Genomic DNA, 23,900 nt, shown 5'->3' with positions numbered 1-23,900 from the left:
ACATTTATCGCAATGTTTAAAAGATAATAAAATGTGACTAATATTTGCATAAATTTGCAACAATTAATTAATCATTTTTGGTGTCCACATACATGAATTAACATTTGCATTGCTTTTGAAATATCTGTGTTTTTTTTTTATTTTAAACTTTTGATATTCCACGTGTGTGAATGCAGCTAGTGTGAGTTTTAGTCAAATTATTTATACAGTGTTGATAGTTTGAAATGGACACTTGTAGCTCCATCAGTTTTACAATATGTGAAGTAATACATCTTTCATCCAAGTGCAGTTACAACCAATTTGTGAATGGGCAGGTCTATGATGCATTAGATAGTATCATGATGGCATTACCAATCATTCTTGCGAAAATATTCATTATCATCGACAGACATTTGTTGATTGTGTTCGTATTTGATATTATTCAGTTCTTGATTGGAACAGTGCCTTGCTGTCATATGTAACTAGAGCCATTTTCCATGTTATTGAACAACAGCTGCAGTTACATGTATTCTTGGCTGAATATGAATTGCTGATTGGTATTGTAGGTCTCAGCCTGTTGAGCAACAGAATAGTAATTGCATTACATTATGCTGATACCAGCGCTAGTGAAGGTGCAATTATATAGTTGGATGTAGAACCAAATTCACAGAATATCATGTGACAAAAGGCATTGACAATAGCCAAACTCTTGACTGATTCACTCTGTTGTGCTAGGATTGTAAACTTACTGGAAGAGGGCTACACATTTAATTACACTTAACGTGCCAATGTATTGGATACAGGAGTTCAAACAGCCGCATGTGGCCACATAATCAGCATGCGGTGCTGAAAAGTGTGTGCTGGATTTATGTGCGCTGGCTGATGACATCACTGCACATGAAGGGGCAGTGTGGTTTAGACTATGCTGAGCTTGAGAAAACCATCACTCAGCTCAGCCGTACACAATTTCAAACACATTTCCATGCATGTGACTCACGCATTAGTGGGACATTAATTTTGAAAAGTTCATTGTATTCTTGCACGATATGCTGAGCTACATACAATGTAAACAGCATTATATTGTGTGTTGATGAAAAGAGAGTTTTGTACTCACACTTCTGATCCATCAATTTGAGTTACACTGTACATTTCATTAACATAATTAATTGTTGCTGGAGGACTGGAAAATGAACTCTCCTTCTATGAGAAATATGGTTCCCAGGTAGTGATTAGATTTGTGCCCAAGTATGAAGTTGATTCATTACAATATAGATGGTGACTGTCCTAAAAATAGAATAATCTTTTTGAAATTTCATAAGGTTTTTTTTTATATCATCTGGGTGCACTTCATGCAACAGATGAGGCAGTAGTGAAGAACAGAAAGTACCTTGACATACATAAATTGTTGTACATTGTATAATATTTACTTTATACTATGCCTCTCTATCCATTATATCTTGTATACAGTGTACATGCATGTGAGATATGTAGCAACAGTGAGTGGATCATTAACTGATGAGCACTTTCTAACAAGCATTTTTTTTTTTTTTATGTGATCCATGCAATAGAGATCTGAGAAGGAAATGACTGTAGGCAATTAATTTCTCTCAGTTTGGTTGCCTTTTGATGGCCAGGTAAAGCTGTATACCGATATTTATAAGTCAAAGTGCCTGCACAAGTCAGGTGAGCCATTGCGATACAGCTCAGGGTTTGTAGGTGACCTGGTATGCAATACTGCAAGCTGTTTAGCCAGGCATACATGTAATTGTGCTGCAGAGATACTGGCCAGAGTATTTTAAGCTGTGTGTGATCACACACATGTTGTGAAGAATACTAGTATTGGAAAGTGTGTGTCTACAAGAGAGCATCAAGGCCTGTTGATCATTGACTGGTGTTTAAAAAGACATTGCATATTTTTATGTAGAGGGAGAATCTTTTGGTTTTATTTTTCATAAACACCGTAAATATGAGCACTGACGATCTTTACCTTCGTATAGAGATCATAGTGAAGGTCAGAAGATGGTAATTTTCTCCTAGGGTTTATACCTTAATTTGAGATAAATGCTGATCCCTTTATCATCCAGTGAAGCTTACAGTACCGGTATTCACATTTTAGATAGTGGTTAGAATATAAAAAACACAGTGAATAATAACTGTTTTGATGCATAAGATCTACAGGCAGAAAGAATTTTACAGCATCATGTTGGTGTGTTTGCATCCAGAAATTTATCAGTCTCAGATGAATTCATATATTTTCTGTTCAAATGATGAAATGCGATGACGTAGCTGTATGACATGAAATTTATTTCTTCTTGATACTTCAGTCCTATCTTTATCTCTAGCTGCTATCAACACTACAATATACATGCAGGCCCTATAATGTAAAAGTGGATATTTTCAAGTATGTTTTTTTGTGCCCGGCCAGGTAAGATGAGTTTCACTTGTTTTTGATTCTGCGCAATCAAGACATTAACTAACTGCAACATAATGGCAAGCAAAACTATTTGTATGCTTTTATTTTTGCACTAATTTCTGGTACCGGTAGCGCAAAATGTGCAAAAATTTCAACACTGAGAAAATTTCCACTTTTACAGTATTTACAGTTTTACAGTACTACCGGCACCACAACAGCAACAGCTAAGTCCACAACATATACACCTTATAATGTGATTGATGAAAGTCTACTATTATCACATATAGGCCTATGTTACAAGGATTTGTGAAAAATAGAAATGTTTCTGATTAAGGTGATGACTATGATAGGGCTGTAAGTGTAATGAAACGAGTGTAAGACTCACCTATATTCCACACATTGCTCAGGTAATCCTCCCATACATTGTAGTATGCATACTTACAGGTAGAAAACCCTGATGATAAAAATGTATGTCAGTACCTTCTGAAAACCTGAGAAGTGTACTTAATGTAAATGTTTCATGTTAACAGTGATATAGGCCTACACTGTACTTCAGAGGTAATTACAAGTATGCAATTTTTGATCAGAATAAATTGAATCCTAATTTAGACACAAAATACAGTCCTCAAAGTAATGCACCTGATCACACCACTTAGTGATGAAAAATGCAGAAGCTCTCAGTGTAGACTCTGCCCCACCCCCGTTGTTCTCACTCCCGCACAAATGTCTTGTTCTCATTTCTTATTTGATGTTGGCATCCCTGTAATGATACATGTACATACATGTAGCACCGGTACTTGAAACAAAACATAATGTATTAAGCCCATTTACCAAGTTTGTAGACTTATACACATTGGTGTATTGTACAAGTAAGTACAGTGTGCCAGTATGTACAATTGATTATAATCAGTTGATACCAGTAGCAAAGTGAAGGCACATTTTGTACAGTATGACAAGTTACAGTTGAAAAAAAAAAAAAAAGTAATTGTTTCGTGCCGTTGATATGTGGGTATATTTTCTTTTTTCTTTTTTCATGCAGCTGAGTGACATTATGTATGTTGACTGTACATTATGCTGTTTCTTGAACAAGGTACACGTATACTGGAAGTACAATTTTGACATCCTTGACAAAAGAGAGAAAAGATTTTTTCTTAATATTCTTTTAATTTTGTACAGGTATCACAATTTAAAAAAAAAAGTCTGAGGAGATTTCTAAAGAAGGAAATATTTTATGTTCATGGTACGATCAAGTAATCTCTGAGCTTTTTGAACATGGTGTGCAACATAAAGCTACCCCCAGAAGAGGACCCATTCAATGACTTTGAATCATCTATAAAGTGGAAAGTCCACAACCATCCATCATTTAACCCGTTGAGGACGAGTCCCGAGTATACTCAGGCAGATGTCTATGGGAAATGCATGTTGTAGCCAAATCAGCCCATCCTCAACGAGTTAATGTCACCTTTGCGTAACTGTGAATATTACCAGCATGTTAGATGTGAGAATAGAGTGGAAGTATTCAATGTGAGAAGATAAAATGAAAGTAGAATAAACTGCTGTACACAAACTCATTGACCGTGTGATAGGAATTGAAGGATTGGACAATGGGAGAAATGACTCACAACTGCTTTTGTGTGTTGATTCAGTCAAATGAACTACAACTTAATAGTAACCATATAAAATTTATGTCCATGCAGAGCAGTGAAGGTATTTATAGCAGTAGATCATGCTAACAACATCCCATTGTTTAGACAGTACCTTGTCAAATAGGAACAACAATATATCATACCATCATGATATGCACTATACTGTATGAAACAGGGATATATCTTAGTTTCACCATTGAGTCATCCTGGCGATGTCAGTTTTGTTCAGGGAGATGGTGTAAAGTGAGTTTCAACAGTATCAAATCATCACCCAAGAATGAGTGAAATAGTTTGGGTCCAGCTGGAGCAATTATGCAGAGATTAAGTAGGTGTCATATTGCAATTTTATATAGTTAATTCTGCAAATTTCTTGATGACAATAAACATACAGATCTATGGGTTTCTTTTCATCAAGAACTTTGCAGAATATAACCTTAGAAACTCAACATACATATTTTGCATTTTGAAAATATATGGGTTGAAAAATGTATTCAGCGTTCAGGCAAAAGCCCTTCCAAAACCACACAGAAGACACATGTACATGCATTTAATTGTTGCCACATTGGTAGGTCTGACTCTGACCCCTTTCAGACTTGGGACATTTTCAAGAGATCCACAATTCTTCACTGACAACAAACAAAATTCTTCCCATTGAATCATCAGGATTTCAATGGATGACCAACTGCAGTATCTAATGCAGGTAGTCTTTTTTTTAGGGATATGAGATGTGAAGAGTAAATGTACTGGTATGCTGACCACATTTTAATATGGCCAGTAGAAGAAGGTTATAGGCTTAGCTGTACCACAGTTAATGAAGTGATCACAGAGGTGGAGGTTTGCTTGAAATGTGTGAAGTATAGGAGTTTGATGATATTTCGTACATATGTACATTGTAAAGTGTACAGTATGTGATGTAGACAAATGATTTCCACATTTGGTTTGGGAAACTCCCCTGTTTCATCCATTCTCTCCTAGTATTAAAGTTATGTTATGTTTACTCTTAGGGATACAAGTTGCAGTCAACAGTTACATGTATATATTACATAATTGTTTTTGTTTTTGTTTTTCTTTTAAATTCATTAAATTAGTGGCTTGTGATAGCATACATTTACTGTATAAGCTGCTATTTCGTGAAAACAGCATCTCGCCAAAATGACTGTGACCTCATTTGCGAAAATATCTGTACACGAAAATAATGCCTACACTTAACCTAAGACCCCGTTTACAGTGGCGAGCAGGCCGGCCTGCCTTGTGGTCCTTGGACTCGCATTTTTGTGCATTAGTTGCCTTGTCGAGCAGCAGCCTCGGAGAGAAATCCCCTCCTGCATGGGACTGTTATTAACAAAAGGGTTACTGTATTCTGTTGAGAAACTAGACAACATTACTCTGATGTTTGATTACAGAATTTTAATTGTAAAAATAAGGGTAAACAAAGGCTACACAGATCTATAAAGATCTATTCTTACCTTTCAAGAAGGAAATAATCTAAAAAATTAATGAGACAGCAGCCGGTTTACTATGCACAATGTATACAAGTCTCAGCTGCGCAAAATGACACTACGGAAGTGAACACAAAATGAAACTGAACTGGTGCGTGACGTCAGCGCAATTTCTACAGCTAGCTGAGAGGGCAGACTGCGCATTTGGGTCCGCTTGCATTTACGCCAATGAAAGGTTGGCCTGTTGAGGCCAGCCCGAGACTACATGGGTTGCCATTTGGTACCGCAATTTGGTATCTCATTTGGTACCGTATGTCGACTTTCATGCGTTCACATCAACCGAAAGGCCGGCCTTTCAGTTGGTGTAAACGGGGTCTAAGTGGCATTACCAAGGAGGCATTTGGCTTTCCTAGTATAACATCTGTTCATCATTTTGTTTCTTGCAAATGGTAACAAAGATTGTAATTTTGGTTTGTAATAATGAACTTTATGAACGAGTTAGTTGTTTTGATCACATGTATGTTATTTTTTTTTTTTTTGGGGGGGGGGTGGGAAGCTTGACCAGGTATGTATTTCATGTGGTCATTTCTCAAGTGTTGCACATGTTTGATTACATTTTATTTTGAGCAGGCCACCAATTCTCAAGGATGTGGCATAGCATTTTGCTGGCTCTTGAAGATGTTGCACAAGAATTTGAGCATTTTGCAGTATCATGCTTTTATTAGCTCACCTGAGCCAAAGGCTCAAGTGAGCTATTGCGATCGCCCTTCGTCCGGCGTCCGTCGTGCGTCGTCCGTCGTCCGTCGTCCGTCGTCCGTCGTCCGTCGTCCGTCGTCCGTCGTGCGTCGTCCGTCGTGCGTCGTGCGTAAACTTTTTACATTTTCATCTTCTTCTTGAAAACCCCAAGACCGATTTTCATCAAACTTGGCAGGTAGCATCCCTAGGGGGTTAGGAACTCAATTTGTTAAAATGGGCACCATGCCCCACCCAGGGGGCCCCCAGGGGGCCCAAACCCCCCAAAATTAAGGAATCTGTAAAAATCTTCTTCTCTAGAACCAGAAGTGATAGAGCTAAGTTAATACTATGAGTTAGTACATTGATGACTATAGTTTCAAGTTTGTTCATGGCAGAATCAGGGGTGCCCCCCTTGGGACCCAGGGGAGGGGGGTGGGGAAGGGTTCTAATGGGGCCTAAATTGTACATTTTCATCTTCTTCTTGAGAACCCCATGACCCATTTTCACCAAACTTGGCAGGTAGCATCCCTAGGGGGTTAGGAACTCAATTTCTTAAAATGGGCACCATGCCCCACCCAGGGGGCCCCCAGGGGGCCCAAACCCCCCAAAATTAAGGAATCCGCAAAAATCTTCTTCTCTAGAACCAGAAGTGATAGAGCTAAGTTAATACTATGAGTTAGTACATTGATGACTATAGTTTCAAGTTTGTTCATGGCAGAATCAGGGGTGCCCCCCTTGGGACCCAGGGGAGGGGGTGAGGAGGGGTCCTTATGGGGCCTAAATTGTACATTTTTATCTTCTTCTTGAGAACCCCATGACCCATTTTCACCAAACTTGGCAGGTAGCATCCCTAGGGGGTTAGGATCTCAATTTGTTAAAATGGGCACCATGCCCCACCCAGGGGGCCCCCAGGGGTCCCAAACCCCCCAAATGAAGGAATCTTTATAAATCTTCTCTAGAATCAGAAGTTATAGAGCTGAGATAATACTATGAGTGAGTGCATTAATGACTGTAGTTTCAAGTTTGTTCATAGGAGATCCAGGGGTGCCCTTCTTGGGTGGGGGGGGGGGGGGGGGGGGTGGTTGGAAGGGTCCAAATGGGGGCCTGAATTGTACATTTTCATCTTCCTCCTGAAAACCTCATGATGGATTTTTGTCAAACTTGGCAGGTAGCATCCCTAGGGGGTCAGGATCTCAATTTATCAAAATGGGCACCATGCCCCACCCAGAGGGCCCCGGGGGCCCCAATCCCCCCAAATTAAGGAATCTTAAAAAAATTGGGCCCTTATTGTACATTTTCATCTTCTACTTGAGACTGCCTGGTCAAATTTTGGTAGAGCTGTGAATAAGATTAGTGACTGCGTGAAAGGTGAACTTGCGATACTCAGGTGAGCGCTAGACCCGCGGGTCTCTTGTTCTAAAACCCCTCATTGATCGTGCCATATCTCACAAAGTAGCCATTTTGATAGGTATATCCCTTGTTCTCTTAGGAGACTTTTACTTTTGTGCTATTATCACATAAAACCTTTTTTTATATATATACTGTAGATCTTTTGTGTAGTTACATTGTAGTGCCCTTGATTAATGAGATTATTCTGTGCAGAAACACTGTTGTACATGGTGGGAAAGAAGGTTCAAGTAGGGAGATTGCCGAAAAAACACCCACTTAATTGGGCAAGTGATAAAGAATATCATGCCCTTGTGAAAATAAATCATGTTTAACTCTGACCTGTTAACTGGAACAACTTGATCCACAATCACTGACAATGCACTCTGAAAACAACAAAGGAACAAACATTTTTGTCATACAAAGGTCGACAAACTTTGTTTCAGTCATGTGGTTTCATTAACCACAAACAACAGACACTATCAGGCCAGGTATTTGGTTTACAGAAAGAGTCCTGTGACTTCCTGTGACTAGCAGGAAATATATGGCATTGTGGTGGCTGGAATGATGAAAGTGTTAGTGAGAAGGTGAAGTCTAGGTTAAAATACAAGAAAGGTAGGCATACAACTGTATGTGTGCATATGGGGAGGGAATGTGGAGTGGGGGTACGTAGGTTAGCAATCAAGTTATTCTATGCACTTTATGTTTTGATATTGACAACAATGATCTATGATTCTATTTAGAGATACAAATTGTATTATGAATTGTGTTATGTGTATATATACAGCTGTCCTAGTACATTGTACAACATTTTGATATAGCCATGGGGCCCATTTCATAAAACTTGTCATCAGTGACAAGTTTTCATAGATGTGACAAGCTACTGAAATCCTTGCATCTGATTGGCTGAGAGCAAATTTGTCATAGAAATGTGGCAGTTGTCACTGATGACAAGTTTTATGAAATGGGCCCATGGTATATTAGAAGCAGTGTACAAATAAAATGTAGTTAGGCCTACAATATAACAAGACCTAATCTTATACGTACACATGTACGGTATAGGTCCACTTTCCCAACCTCCTCCCCCTTACCCCTCCCCATCAGGCAGAGACATCTGTGATGTTCAGAGAAATGTTCATGTTTCTCATTTCTTCTTTCATAATGAGGAAGTAAGTGCTGCTCCAACAGTTTTTTTTTCTCCCTCTGTACAAATGTAATGAAGGAAATGGTAATCTGCCTCTTTGCACACCATCTTCTCATGTCCCCTCCCCCTCCCACAAATGAAAGGGAAATGATGGTTCCAAGTCGTAAAAATACAAAATCATGCAGATACAGATGTCAATTAAATTCCCTAGCACCTAGAGTTTTAAGACTTGAGAATTGAAACAGAACAATGTTGAATACCATAAATAATTCTTAAAGGAGATCTGCAGGCCATATTGCATTTCATACATTGTTTCATGTGGATGGCAATGACCTTGTGGATGTACATTGCTTTAAGAAGTCAAATTCCAAAATTTTATGTACACTTGTATGTTCATGTTTGTATGTGTGTACAGTGTAAGTTTTTACTCACTGCCTGTTGCATGAGATGGTTATGAATTTGTAAGGTTTCATCATTTGTTACCACTGTTCACTGTGCAATGGTGTACAAATACAAGAAGAAGGAGAGATAATTCTTGACAAGCATGTTTTGAGAACTGCATCTGCTGTACTTTTTTTTTAAGGGTGGGGGGGGGGGAATGAAACTCCTTGTAGTGAAATGATGGTAAAAAAATTGTCTTTATCCTCTCTCATAGAAAGTATCATTTATTTGTCTTATTTTTATTTTTTGTGTGTGTCAAGTTCTCATTTTAATTTTCAGAGGTTCAATAGTACCTACATGTATACTTTGCCAGTATTTGATTTTTTCAAGCCTTAAAAAAAAAAGTACTCTCTAAAAAAAAATTGAATGAAAATATACACTCTTGAAGGAGTGAATACAAAAAAGAGGGAATTTAGAGTAAAATTGGAGTGAATTTTGAGTGAAAATGTTCATTTTCACTCATTTTGCAGTGACCTCAGGGATCACTCGAAGATTTTGGAGTGATCCCTGAGGTCACTCTAAAACGAGTGAAAATGAACATTTTCACTCAAAATTCACTCCAATTTCACTCTAAATTCACTCTTTTTTGTATTTACTCCATCAAGAGTGAATATTTTCACTCGATTTTTGTAGAGAGTACACCATGTATGTCACCTTGTGCATCGATATTTAATGTGGTTGATGCGTGAGCCTCTTGTCTTGGACAGGTGCATCAGTAATTCCCATGGCCCAAATTCACGAAGGTGGTAAAATTGAAACCATGGGTTAAACCATGGGCAAAGACCATAGTTTTTTATGGGGCACCAAGTGTCGCATGGCCTATTTCAATACGAAATAGTCATTTCGTCGGTCATTTCGTCGACAACATTCCGTAATCGAAATGACTGATTTCGTAACGAAATAGGCTACTCGACACTTGGCGGCCCATAAAAAAAAATTTTGGTCTTTGTCCATGGTTTAAACCATGGTTTCAATTGTACCTCCTTCATGAATTCGGGCCCACAGTAAATGTTTGGCACAGCTGTGAGAAATTTGCATTATTTATGCCATTACTGTGTGAGATTTGTTGCTTCATATCATACGTACATTGTACCCTTTTACAAATGGAGTGAGGACTTTTTGAAGGATTTTTCCACTTATCTTTCAATATTCTTCCTCATAATGAAATTATGAAATGATGGGAATTCAGTATATAGAAGATAGACTACCTTCTGAACATTGTAAAACACCAAACAAACAGGAGATATCACTTGCTGAATACAGAACAATGCAGCTTTAGCAGATTTATTTGATAAGAATGATGCCTGATAATGATATACTGCACAATTATCATTGGGAGCATCAACAGATATCCCAGCATGATATATTGTGGTAGAGAAGTGTGCTTAATCTTGGTATGGCATGGATTATCACAATACCTGCTCTTTGACCTCTGTGATGCATTGTTCCATGGTGGAGAATGTCAAACCTCTTTCAAGAGTCAAGACCTCACTCTACAAAAGCTTAGACAGCTCTGTAGTTTTGTCGAGGATCAACCGAGAGTGAAAGATGGATACTCCTACATTGTATTTTGTTGCATAAGTGTTTCTTTGGCTGTGGCCAAAATGCCTTCCCTAGTACAGACATTTTATCAGTATGTGTGCTAGGGCATAGGACCTCCTTGTTTATTTATTACTACCTCTGCCAAGGGAGGAGGTAATGTTTTCATCAGCGTTTGTTTGTTTGTTGGTTGGTTGTCTGTGTGCACAATAACTCAAAAGTTTTGAAGGGATTTGGATGAAACTTACAGCTTAGGAAAGGTTGAGAATGACACAAGGGACAGATGATTATTTTGGTTGTGATCTGGGAATTTTTATGGATTTTATGAAGTATTTTTGATATTTTGGTAGGTAGGGTCAGTGAACTTGAGAGTTGAAGCTGTCACATTTTTTGAGGTTTGCATGCGCGCACTAAAGTGCGTGCTCTAGTTTCTGCTCTAGTGTCTGCAGTAAAGTGCATCCTCTAGTTTCTGCTTGGGCGAGGTACGCCGCGGTGCAGCTGGAGTTGATGACGTAACAAAAGGCTTCTATATTGGAATATCAGGTGATATTCAGCATGCAAATGAAAGGAAATCACTGATCTCTTTGGAAGAACAAGATCAGTGGTGGAAATTAGCTGCTTGGTGGAGATCTGTGCTCTCAGAATACTTCTGTAGTTTTTTTTTTTTGTGTATGTGTTTATTGCTATGCTCTCCCATCATTCTTGTTATGTATATGGTATCATTTATTTCAGTGAGTGATGATCTCTCCTTCACAACATTTGAATCATAGTTGTTTTGTACCCATTCATTTTCTTGGCAAACTGAAAAATGGCAAAGGCTCTGACATGTGAAACATTAGTTTCTAAACTTGATCATGTTCCGTGTTTAAACAGAGTTGTCAATTTAACAACATACCTAAAACTGAGAACTGATGATCTGATTCCCCCACTCCTCAATTCTTGTAGGTGATCTGACTGACGCTAAGACGTACGATAACATCGGATCGACGCAGTTTGAAATTGAGTGGCAGACTTATCAGAATGCTATCAAGCACGCTCATGTGCCGGAGAAGACTGTGTGGATTGATGTCAGAGGCAATCATGGTAAGTGGACGTACACCCGATCAATCACTTGTTTGCTTTTAGTTTCACATTAATTTGTTTAAAACTGAAACCATCATGTTATAGGGTGCTGCTGAGGAAGAGATGCCACAGGTCCATTGATTAGCAAGATTGCATCGTGGAAGATTAATTCTCACACCTATTTCTATCATCGTGGGAGGGCTGACATTGTGTGACTGTGGAACTGTTCACATTTATCATCCAAGACATAGACAGATGATCGGGATTCACGAATTATCCTCATAAGCACACTGTCCATTTTGCTCGTGATTAGATAAACAGTGGTACAATGTAGCTAAGGCTGCATTTATCAACTTTCCAATGTTTGAAATGTGTTTCAATACCCAGTACCAAAACGTGTTTGTGAAGGCTTTTGGATAACGTTTCTCGAGTTGTTGTGTTTATTAACTCTGTTGTGAGGCGATTAGGAGGCCTTGTCACTCAGCTCCATTGTAGTTAGCAGTGGTTGGCGTGGCCAGGTATGAGCTATAAACGCATTTCAGAACAACTTAATGTTTATCAAATGTAGTGTACAGAAAAGCATTTCTGGCTCAAATGCGTTTGCAATGGCACTTTGTGTGTGTGTGTGTGTTTCAGAAACACGTTTCTAACCCTATAATCATAACAGCCTTGTGTTTATCAGAAAACCCAAAACTCCCATAAAGTTGTTTGGAAACCTTACAATTGTAATTCTGCGTCAGAAGTGAGTTGATAGGTGCACTTGAACACATGAACAGATAATCAGGGTTGATGAATTATCCTCATAAGCACTGTTCATCTTGCTGATCAGATAAACGATATTAACAATGACAAATGGTATCTGCAGTACATGTATGTTTGCAGGCATCATCGGCTGCATTTTTTTGCAGGAATTGTACCCTTTAATATGAAACATTTTGGTGCACATCCAATATTGCCATGAGTATTCTCTTCACTGTGCAGTCAGCACAAGTTTAACAAATATCATAGGGAATGGAGAGCAAAAGGCGTTTGTACAGGGAAACTTTGAAGTGTTGACATTTCTCTTCAACTACAGGGTTGTGTAAAGGGTCACTGAGATATTACTATTTACCTCCTAAGTATGTGGCCTCAATTCTCACAGCTACATGTAACCTCAATTCTCAATTTTGTTTTGCTCATCTTTCTCTCTTCTTTTCGTAATGTTGACACATCTTTTTGGAATTTATATGCAATATACACATTTTGTCTCTCTTTATGTAATGTCATTATGTTTATTAATTGGACAATACAAAAATTTAAAACAATATTTTGTTATTGAATAGCATCAACAAACGCCAACGAAATTTAGATCGACATGTAACAGAAACTTGCATCACTTGTATTGGTTGCACCTTTCTACCCCTTGACCAAGAATGCAGTACTGAGGAAAATTAATCAAAGTATTTGTCCAAAATGTGGTGGATAGCATGTAATAAAGATTTCTATGTTTCTCAGAAGAATGTGCCTAACTGTCTGTCTCTTTTTTTTTTTAATTGTTTGTCTCTGTCACCTTACCTTGTTTGTATGTTCATACTTCCTTGGTTCCACCTTCTGTCAGTCTCGCACTTCCCATCTCTCTCTCTCTCTCTTCTCTCTCTCCCCTCCTTTTCTTTCTCTTTCTCTATGACTTTATTACAGATTGCACATTTTATATCTCTCAGGATGTGACATACGTATGCTTCTTGTTGTTGTATCTCTGTCTGTGCTCATTGTGTAGGCTAATGGAGGAATGTCAGCCAGCATTGACAAAGTACATTTTCCTTTTTTTTGTAGAGGAATATATGCAAATTGTAAAAGAAGACAAGAAAAGAGGAGAATGATAGAGCAGCAGAAAAACAAACAAAACAAGACACTGTACTTAAGAGTGTGATTACAATGTGCTGCCCTAAAAAAAAAAAAAAAAGGTAATGAAAAATATTTCTTAGCTGTGGGTAAACAAATTATAGCCACAGCCATTTATCTGTGTATGGTCATACAAACCGTGTAAGTTCATGAATTGCTGATATAAATCTCTGCTCTCACATTATTTCTCCATATATTGAATGATGTTGGTGGTTTTTTTTTTTTTTTTTTGCACAGTTTTTTTTAAAAACATGATTATCATCATTTTTTCCTTTTTTTTGTGGGGGGGGGGGGAAGATGGGAGTAGAGGTGGGTTGAGGGGGAAGAGAAGTTTGACTGTGTGCTAGCTCACAGTTCTGTCCTCTTCCCCCAATTAAATGGTTGTTCACACATTGCACGAGCCATCTTGTGCATTGGTAGGAATACTACAGGCATACCATATATACACATTGTATGGATGTGTATGTTTGGACATATGTTCCCTTAATATTCTTGAGTGGATTGATATAAGGAGCATGCTCCCGTCCCCAGGGTTTTGCCGTGACGTCTTTTTCACAGTCATGCATAATTCCAGACCCAAGCATGCGTATATATACAATATATATGGTATATATGCTGTCTACCGAGAGACCTCGATTCTGCTCCAGTGGAGTGAAATTGATCAGGCCATTTCACAGTTGGCATCAAGTGTATCTAAGGGGGATGAGGGAATCTCGCCAGAGTGTCTTATCCAATCATGTAGATGAGGGAGCAGGCCAGGCCAACAAAGAGAAACATATTTTGTGTCATGCGTGTGAGATCTGTGCAGATTTACTTTTTCTGCCATCTCTCAAGACTCTCTCACATTGTACAGTTGAAGAATTAAGCACAGGTGTGTGTTTGTGTGTGTGTGTGTGGGGGGGGGGGGGTCTGGAGGGGACCTAGCTTTCCATTTTGCATTTTATTGAACATGGTCAGATGAATGCGACTGAGAGCAACAGCTTGATTGTGACTGATTAGTGAAAATGTTTGTAGAAGTAATCTTATGAAGAGAAGAAAACAGTCATCAAACAATACACCCAAGTGGGTGACTCAAAGTTTGAATCATCAGTTTCAGCTTTCTATATCTGAGCCAAAGGCTAAAGTTAGCTACATTGCATTGCGATCATTCTGTCGTGTGTTGTTTGTTGTGGATTGTGCATACACTGTTTACATTCTCAGCTTCTTCTTGAAAACTTTTTGATGGATTTTCACCGAACTTGGCAGGTAGCATCCCTAGGGGTGATAGGATCTCAGTTTCTTCAAGTGGGCCCAATGCCCCCCTACCCCCAGAGGGCCCCATAGCCCTGAAATTGAGAAATCTTTGAAAATCTTCTTCTCTAGAACCAGATGTGATAGAGATAAGTTAGTGCTATGAATAAGTACATTAGTGATTGTGCAGGCGTACATACAGCTGTAGATCTAAGTTTGTTCATGATGGATCCAGGCCAGGATGATAGAATATAATTGAACAACATGTCCCCCTGGGATCCCCCAAGCTAGAGAATCTTCAATAAATCTTCTAAAGTAAGAAATGCTCTGAGTTACCCCCTATTCAGACGCATGCCATTTTATACCAAAACTTGATAATGAAACGATGTATAAAGAATCATAGTATAGCCGACAGACCATTCAGACACTAATTTCGACCGTTCTGGGAAACGTTGTATAGATGTGCAGTTTCTCACTGCGCATGCTGCTATAGTCATGAGTGACAGCTGTGGGGTCACCTTTCGTGCGTGCTCCCATTAAGCCCCGCCCAGTTATACCGTTCTATGGTCGCCATACATTCAGACGCACACGGAATGCTGATTCTTTAGCGAGTTCTAGTTCGAAACGATGCTCTGACCGTCGTTTCGCTCTATGTCGTTTCGTTTTACGTCGTTTCGTTAGTCAGCCTTCAGACGTATAAATTCATCGTATAGCTATACCGTTTTGGTATAGCTATACCGTTCTAGTATAGATTTTTTACGTCTGAATGCCCTGTAAGTGCATTAGAGAGTGTGATGTAAAGCTTGTGAATGGCAGATCCAGGGTTGGCTCCCTTCTTTGCTGGGACCGAATTGAGGGACAGGAGGTTCCCCAAGGCTCCTCAAGTTTGATATGTTCCTCTTAGGTGATAGTCTGCAAGAATGTGTAAAAGGTAACCTTGGGATACTGGGTGAGCATTGGACAATAAGCTTAAACCCACTGTGGTACTGGATACTCCAGTACCAGGTCTCTTTTATTTATTTTTTTTAATTTTTACCTCCGCCAAGGGAGGAGGTTATGTTTTCGTTACTGTTGGTTTGTTCGTTCGTTTGTTGGTTGGTTGGTTCGTTGGTTCGTTTGTCTGTGCGCAAAATAACTCAAAAAGTAGATAACGGATTGGGATGAAACTTGCAGGAAAGGTTGAGAATGACACAAGTAACAAACGATTAACTTTTGGCAGTGATCCGAGAATTTTTGGGGAATTTATGAAGGATTTTTTATATTTCGGCAGGTAGGGTCAATGAACTTGGGAGTTCAGGCTGCGTGTATTTGAGGTTTGCATGCGCGCACTAAAGTGCGTGCTCTAGTTTCTGCTAGGGTGAGGCGCGCTGTGTAGCGGAGGGTTTATGACGTAACAAAGGCTTCTATATTGGGAAATCGGGAGACTTTCAGCACCACACTATTATAAACACTTTCAGCATGCTATAGTATAAGTACATATGGTTGGAAATCACTGATATATATATGGAAGAACAAGATCAGTGATGGAAATGAGCTGCATGCTTGGCGGAGGTCTGCGCTCTCAGAGTGCTTCTCAAGTTTATTTTTATTGGTTTTTTTTGGGGGGGGAGGGGGCAATTATCACTCGTGTCCTACTCTGCATGTTTGTTTTCTGTTCACATGAAGTCCTGGAATTGGGGTGTTTATTGTTCTTTTATCTTTTATAGACATCATTGTCTACTAGAATGTAGAGGAACATGATTTATCCTCGATTGATCTTGGAAATTGTTTTAGAAAAAAGAATGTAAAATTAGTAACATTTACCTTGGAGTGATTTTTTCTTAAATCAATATGACTAAAGCTCTCTGAGATATCATTGAGATGTTATTGTAAACATTTCTCTTTTAGACCATGTACAATGTGTATGTAATTCTGACCTGCTCATCAGTATAGTGCTTGTTATCTCTCAATGTTGGCTGTTGCATTGTTTCATTTCATTTAATTTGAATGGGGAAAATCTCTTTGTGGAAAGAGTTATCCTTTAACACACTTGGACAGGATGTACAGTGTAATGTCTTTGGGCAGTGGGTTGGTCACACTGAAAGCCTACATCCAACAATTACAATGTACATACTCGCTATTAGATTTAGCCAGGGAAATGTGGTTTGCAATTGGCTGTGACACATGTACATTGTACATGTGAACCTACAAATTGCCCATCAAGAGACATAAAAGAAACATCAAACAATGCAAAATATATTCATATGAATAAAATTTGGTCATTGAAGAGCTTTTTTTTTGTGGTCATTGCTTTTGTTGTCATCAACACTATTGTAGTACTTCATCATTATGATTACTGGTAGTATCAAGTATTGGTATATTATGTGCATGATAGTTATAATACTTGATAAGTATTCATTTTTTAACTCCTTTATTCAGCAGTATGTATAACAGTCAGCATTGAAATCTGTCCTATGATATTCTACCTAATTTGTAGGTGTACCATCTAATCTCAATCTGTGATTGCCTCATTGTTTTCCATGACCTACATCTTGTACATTGCATAAGTTGTGGATATATTTCCCACATGCTGCCAGAGTAGATTTTACACTGCAATGTATGTGATTGATTTGAGAAGAAACTTTGGTTGTACTTGTTGTTAATAACATCTGACACATATGTCTCACTTGAGACAAAATTTAGTTTGTGTTTGTACTTCCTGATATTATAAGTGTTTAATGGTTGTTATCCATATAAATTTCAGTTGTTCAAAATATTTTCTCTGAGACTCAAAGGACTATTAAATGTTCAAGGCTTAGCATAAGGCCAAGTAAAAAAAGAAACCAGTTTCTCGTCCTCGCGCGCATCGATTTTGGCCGCCGCATCGATTTTTTTACTATTTACTATTTTCAAAATGGCGCTGAAAATACCAAGAAATTCATAATTCTCGTCCCAGCCCGCTCCCCGCCCGCATCAATTTTCAGTTGCCGCATCAACTTTTTTGATATTTACTATTTTTTCGGCCGCCGAAAAAAAAAAATCAACAATTCACCTGCCAATCGTGATGTCTTATTTCTAATTACGCCTTGCGTCCTCTACTTAGCTGTAGTACAGATGTAGCTTCTGTAGTGCGTATGTGTAATAACGCATGCATTTCACACTGCGAGCTTGGCAAGAAGGAATGACCCACAATGCAGTTAATTGTAGTTGGATGGGCGGGCCTGGGCTTTGATGTACAGCGCACTCGGTACGTCATGATGTAGGCAGGACGTTGAGCACCTTCTGTACATTTCTCTCGTGCTGTTGCCCGCTTCATGTGCTGCTAGATTGATTGCGCAATGTAACCACAAACCCGTTGTAACGAGATCCGTGGGACCGGCGATATTACCTCGTTATAACCGGTACCTCGTTATAACCATACTCATTAAAAACAAAGACAAACATAAGCATGACGTCATATACCCATCAATGAAACTTAAACATATCCTTTGCGTTGTTATTACACAATTATTGAGCGTTGTTATTGAGAGAATAAAGGGAGATTATTTGTGAATTAAACGAAGAAATAGAGGCTGAAATGATAAGTTAATTCTTTATTGTAATTCTTGTTTGTTAAGCTTTTTCTAAACACTGGCAGCGCAAATATGGGGGCAAATATATACTGTAGAGTAACATACAGGCCTTGTTTACCGTAACTTGCTAGGTATTTTTACACTGTTGGTGCCCAGCGGGAATGCGATTATTTCATGTAATCTTGTACACATGTACAATGTATGATCGTTGCGCCCAAATGGATTAAAAATGCGTTCTTTATTTTCTTCCGAAAATCTCTTCGCGTTTTGTACGACCGTTCTTGAAAATATGTGACAGGATTGAATGTGGGAGGTTGTCATTCTGTTTACGCAAATCTGTACCAGATCTATTCAAACTAATAAACGCGTTTGTTTCCTTTCCTGATTTAGGCTAACATGCGTCATTCAACTTTTTTACGCTACTGTCACCTGGCGAGATCGCGATGATTTCAAAGTAACATACGTGCGTTGTTTACCGCTAACTAGCGAGGTATTTTACGCTGTTGGTGCCCAGCGGGAATTCGATAATTTCATGAATCATTTGGCTGTAATCTTATACAATGTATGATCGTTGCGCTCGAAGGGATTAAAAATGCGTTCTTTATTTTCTTCCGAGAATCTCTTCGCGTTTTGTACATCCGTTCTTGAACTGTTGAATGCGTTTGTTTCTATTTCCGAGCACCGATTAAGTAGGTTAACATGCGTTATTCAACAACTTTTACGCTACTGTCACCCGGCGAGATCGCGATGATTTCATTCATTATTTCGGCTTTAATCATACACACTCATATTTAAATTATCATTCGTTAAATGATAATGAACACATCCAGATCTATTCAAACTAATACATGCGTTGTTTCTTTTTCCGAGCACCGATTAAGTAGGTTAACATGCGTTATTCAACTATTTTTACTCTACTGTCACCTGGCAGGATCACGATGATTTCACTATTTATTTCTGCTTTGATCATACACACTCATATTTAAATTATCATTTGTTAAATGATAATGAACAAATCCAGATCTGTTCAAACTAATAAATGCGTTTGCTTCTTTTTCTGAACACCGATTAAGTATAGGTTAACATGCGTTACTGAACTATTTTAACGCTACTGTCACCCGGCGGGATCGGGACGATGATTTTATTATTTCGGCTTTAATTATCCAAACTCATATTTGCTCAAAACCAGCAAAAGAACTGGAAGTCGGAACTAAAATTGGAAAGGATATAATGAGTTGCACACGCATTCCAATTGTCCATTTTTGGTCAAATTTTATTGTCGCTACATGAAAAGATTTTGAATGCGTTATCTATTTTTTTCTCGTTGCGCTGTGGTCTGACCTCATATCACGCACGCGTTTCTCGCGAAAAAGAAAACCGAATGATTATGTTTAATAATTAGTAGGAACATCGGAAGGTGTTCCTGTGTCTTATCGCGTGATTAAGAAGAAAACATGGAAGGAACGGTTCTCTGCAAAACGGGATAAGACGTGGATAGCGAGATTTCGGTTTCCAATGTTTCATTTGTCGCGTGTTTGAAAGCGGCAATTTGGTCAAGAAATGGAACCTCGTTATATCCGATGAAATTGCTTATGTTTTTCTTTATCATGATTTACCGAAATTGTCCTCGTTATAACCAGAATCTCGTTATAACCGAACACGTTATAACCGATTCGTTCTGCCATTACACGCAAAGGAAAACGGGACCGACGCGATCACCTCGTTATAAGCGGTTCCTCGTTATAACCGAACTCGTTATAACGGGGTTTCCCTGTAGTAGAGGAGACCAGCCAGCCAGCATAGCATGCGTTCTGGAGCTGGAAAAAAAAAATCGTGGAGTGATGGAGAGAACCGATCTCAAGCGCACGTGTGCACAACGAACGGCTTTAAATAGTGAATATAGTATTCAACTGGTTCGTATTCTGTCTTTCAGTAAAAAGGAAATCAGGTGGTTGTTTCACAGGGTTGACAATTGGCAGTACTGTCTGCGGCATTTTAAATCCTTGAGCGAATAAGTTTTCATATGAGAAAAGATCTAACTCAGTAAGTTTGTGTTGTGTTGAAAGGCAAAAATAATGCTATGCATTTCCAGAGATAATGGTTGGATTCATAGGTTCAACAAGTGATGCATAAATGTGTATATTTTATGTTTAAAAAACGTGTTTTTTTTTCCATATACCCTTGATATGACTGAATGAATACAGTCACAGTGTAGTTAAATTGGTATACTTGTCATGCATAAACAGCAATATCAGATTTGGTTTTAAATTGTGCATCACTTAAATGATAAGTGGTTTATATCACACATATAAACACATATTACTTTCATTTTGACAATCCTCGAAAAAATAGTAAGATATCAAATAGTAAGGACCTCCCTCATCGCCTTGCTCAAAAAACCCGGACGAGAAACTACTTTCTTTTTTTACTTGGCCTAATATGCAGAGTATGCAACCATCTATTGATTCTTTCTGTTTGTGATAAAGGATTCTGTTGCAGTGTACCTGTACACACACAAATCCGTTTCCCTGTGTTCATGTTGTTGAGGACAGACTAATTTTGCTACAACACACATTTCCATAGATCCCTGCCTGAGTATACTCGGGACTTGTCCTCAACGGGTTAATACATCTACATGTATCAGTGGTCCAAAGTGGAATCATAGCAGCAACACAGACTGAAAAGTGAGCTGTTGCATTCTGAGTTCTTCTGACTTCACTTCTTGCTATATTATATGCAAATTTCATTAATTAGCAAAAACAGAAAAAGAAAAAATAGGTAACTCTTCAATCACCATTTAATACAGCTTTTGTGCTATAAGCAGGCCTCGAATTAACCGACGGCCACCGACGGCCATGGCCGTCGGTGCTCCTCTCGTTGGCCGCAATGCCTTTTGTTTTTTGATCAAAGTTACAGCCCCCAAAAAATGTGCCCTTTTTCTTGGGGCCGTGGTGCCCTTTTACAATGAAAGTTATTATTTATGACGTATAATATGCCCTTTCTCAAAGTCTACACTTTAATAAGCTTGAACAACTTTCCTGATCTCAAATATCATACCTTCAGTTCACTCGCATCCCAATATATCTGATTCAAACTCAAAGTATCTTTCCGAGATACGAGACGACGTGTACGTACATGTACGCCTGACCGGCTTTTACCGTCCCGACTGCCTCCGCAGCGCAGCGGCCGTAGAGTTACAAGCAAGGCAGCGCATATTCAGATAGAGTAGTGAAGAGTGAACAGCAAGTTCACCAAGAAAAAAGAAAACCCCACGATGCCAAGGTGCCAGACTGGGGAATGGGGAGGGGTGGAGAGAGAGAGCTAGAGACCAATCAACAGAAGAAACCGCGCGTACTGGCGCATTCTTGGAGGTCATGAACTGTCTGGGGTCTTGGAGATGAACAGGGAAAGAATGTTTAATTATCAAAGATAGCTCTTTAAGTCGAAGTCCCAGGGCGAAGACCCAGGATTACAAATGTAATGATTCTTTATTTCTTATCACTCTCCTGCGATTTTGAGGTGTTAGTAGTGTGTCATATTTTTGTGAAAACACAAATTTGACTACCAGTGACAATAATGAAAGAATTGTATTTTTTTGTGCATATTTTTTTGTCTTTATCCTGACTTATATTCAAGTTCATATGAAATATCTGACGTCTTTACTGCTGCATCAGCAGCCTAGAATAAATTACTGGAAGATTTTTAATGCATTTGAAATGTCAAATTTTGAGGATGCAAATATGTGGATAATCATCGGATGTGGATGATCATCATCCACATTGATTTGTACCCTCTAAATTTGCTATTTCAAATGAATATAGTAGGCAATGTGTCAGAAAATTCTGAAGCTTTGTGAATATGAAATTTTTGGCAACCTTCCATTTGAACTTCAGGCATGATAAGCTCCTGTGATTCAGCAAAAATAACGCAACAGATCAGAGATAAACTTCCTTCGAATTGAGAACTAGCACGCAGATTCGCTGAGCGTGAGACCACAAGAAGCTTCAGCTTTGCTTTGAGATTGTAACTCGGGAAGTTCTCACAAACTCCTGGATCACCCCTCCCTGCCAACTCCAACTCGTTGCTCCCCAACGTGCATGGTGAATGCATGGTGTCTCGATGTCACCGTCTACTAGTATAGATACCCGAGGCTGCTTTGTTTTTGTCTTGGAATATCTATTCATTTCGTGTCATGACATGAGTGTAGTAATCTTTTTGCATGGCGATGTACAAACTCGTGATACTCAACTCGTCTTTTTGATGTTTTTCTTTGAGGCCAAAAGGAAGACAAAATAGTATCATGACGTTCGCAGTTGTTCAAAAGGTCTGCTTGTGATAGCTCACAGACTAATCACCCATGCTCCCAGGCCTCGAGCAATTCACTCGCGCGCGCAAATTCCTTTGCCATGTGGTTTTGCCAGCCAACTGTCGGAATGTGCTTTGAAGTTACATGGCAGCCTGGCCTGGCTGGCCTGAAAGGGTGTCGAGTTTCAATCAATACCTACTGTTGTTTTATTCCTGTTTTAAAAAATGTCGTTTCACCTGATAGAAACGCAGAAATCGGGAATGTGTTACAGCTGTAGGGAAGAGGTTTTTGTTGTGTGTTGCACTTTGTGTGTGTGTGTTTGTTTGTTTTTCTCGTTTTTTTTTTCTTCTTTCTTTTTTCATAAACACCCAACATGCCCTTTCCAATGTGGCCTTGGTGCCCCTCTGACTGACCTAAGTGCCCTGGCCTCTTGGAAAAAGTGCCCTTTTCTAAATGGCCTTGCCCCTCCAAAATCCTATTTCGAGGCCTGTATAAGGATTATTGTTATTACTTTTTTGTTGAACAAACTTTACAGATACATGTATATGGGGGAGGGGGAAGTTATCTGTATCATGTGCACATATATGAGACCTTTGTGTGTGTGTGTGTGTGTGTGTGTGTGTGTGTGTGTGTGTGTGATTTGCCCGGCAGGAGAGTGTGCCTGAAGTAAGCAGTCATTTAGTATGCACATGAGTTTCGACGTATTCTATAGACAAAAGGCAAACATTTGGAAGCAATTTGGTCAAAAAGAATGGCAGAGAATAGTGCCCATATGAATGCACCATTTACCATGACTTCATTTTATGGCTTATGACACCACAGTCATTTTTCTGAATTGTTTGTTTTTCCTCCAGATGCATTTGATATCCCACATCTGAAACATGAGACAAATTATTACAGGTGAGCTATTTCATATCGCAGTAATAGCCTATATGACATGATCATAAACAGCATGATTTATGATCATATGTGTGTAAGTTGGTAAAGACTGGTTTAATATGGTGATTAAATTGTCAAAAATGGCAGTCCTCAGACAGTGACAGATGCCATAATAAGTACATGTACCAGTACCTCCAAAGAGTATAAACTAGCGTATGTTGTAATTTGTACGCTGGATCGATATGAATATGCAAGTGTCATCATGTTTA

At 38.8% G+C, this 23,900-nt stretch overlaps 1 protein-coding gene across 1 annotated transcript in view; it reads left to right on the top strand.

Moving 5' to 3' along the window:
* LOC139726827 (transmembrane protein 62-like) overlaps positions 1 to 23,900 on the top strand; it is a 41,616-nt gene that overhangs the window by 6,294 nt on the left and 11,422 nt on the right. Inside the window, exons 3-4 of the mRNA XM_071637822.1 lie at positions 11,668 to 11,805; positions 23,607 to 23,652. Coding sequence (XP_071493923.1) covers positions 11,668 to 11,805; positions 23,607 to 23,652 — 184 coding nt within the window. The remainder of the gene's footprint in view (positions 1 to 11,667; positions 11,806 to 23,606; positions 23,653 to 23,900) is intronic.

Source organism: Diadema antillarum, unplaced genomic scaffold (assembly GCF_040938485.1).
Source record: "Diadema antillarum isolate AM-2024a unplaced genomic scaffold, OU_Dant_1.0 seq00000100_RagTag, whole genome shotgun sequence".
NCBI lineage: Eukaryota > Metazoa > Echinodermata > Echinoidea > Diadematoida > Diadematidae > Diadema > Diadema antillarum.
The sequence above is the reverse complement of the archived record's forward strand: the minus strand, read 5'-3'. Positions and strand labels throughout refer to the sequence as shown.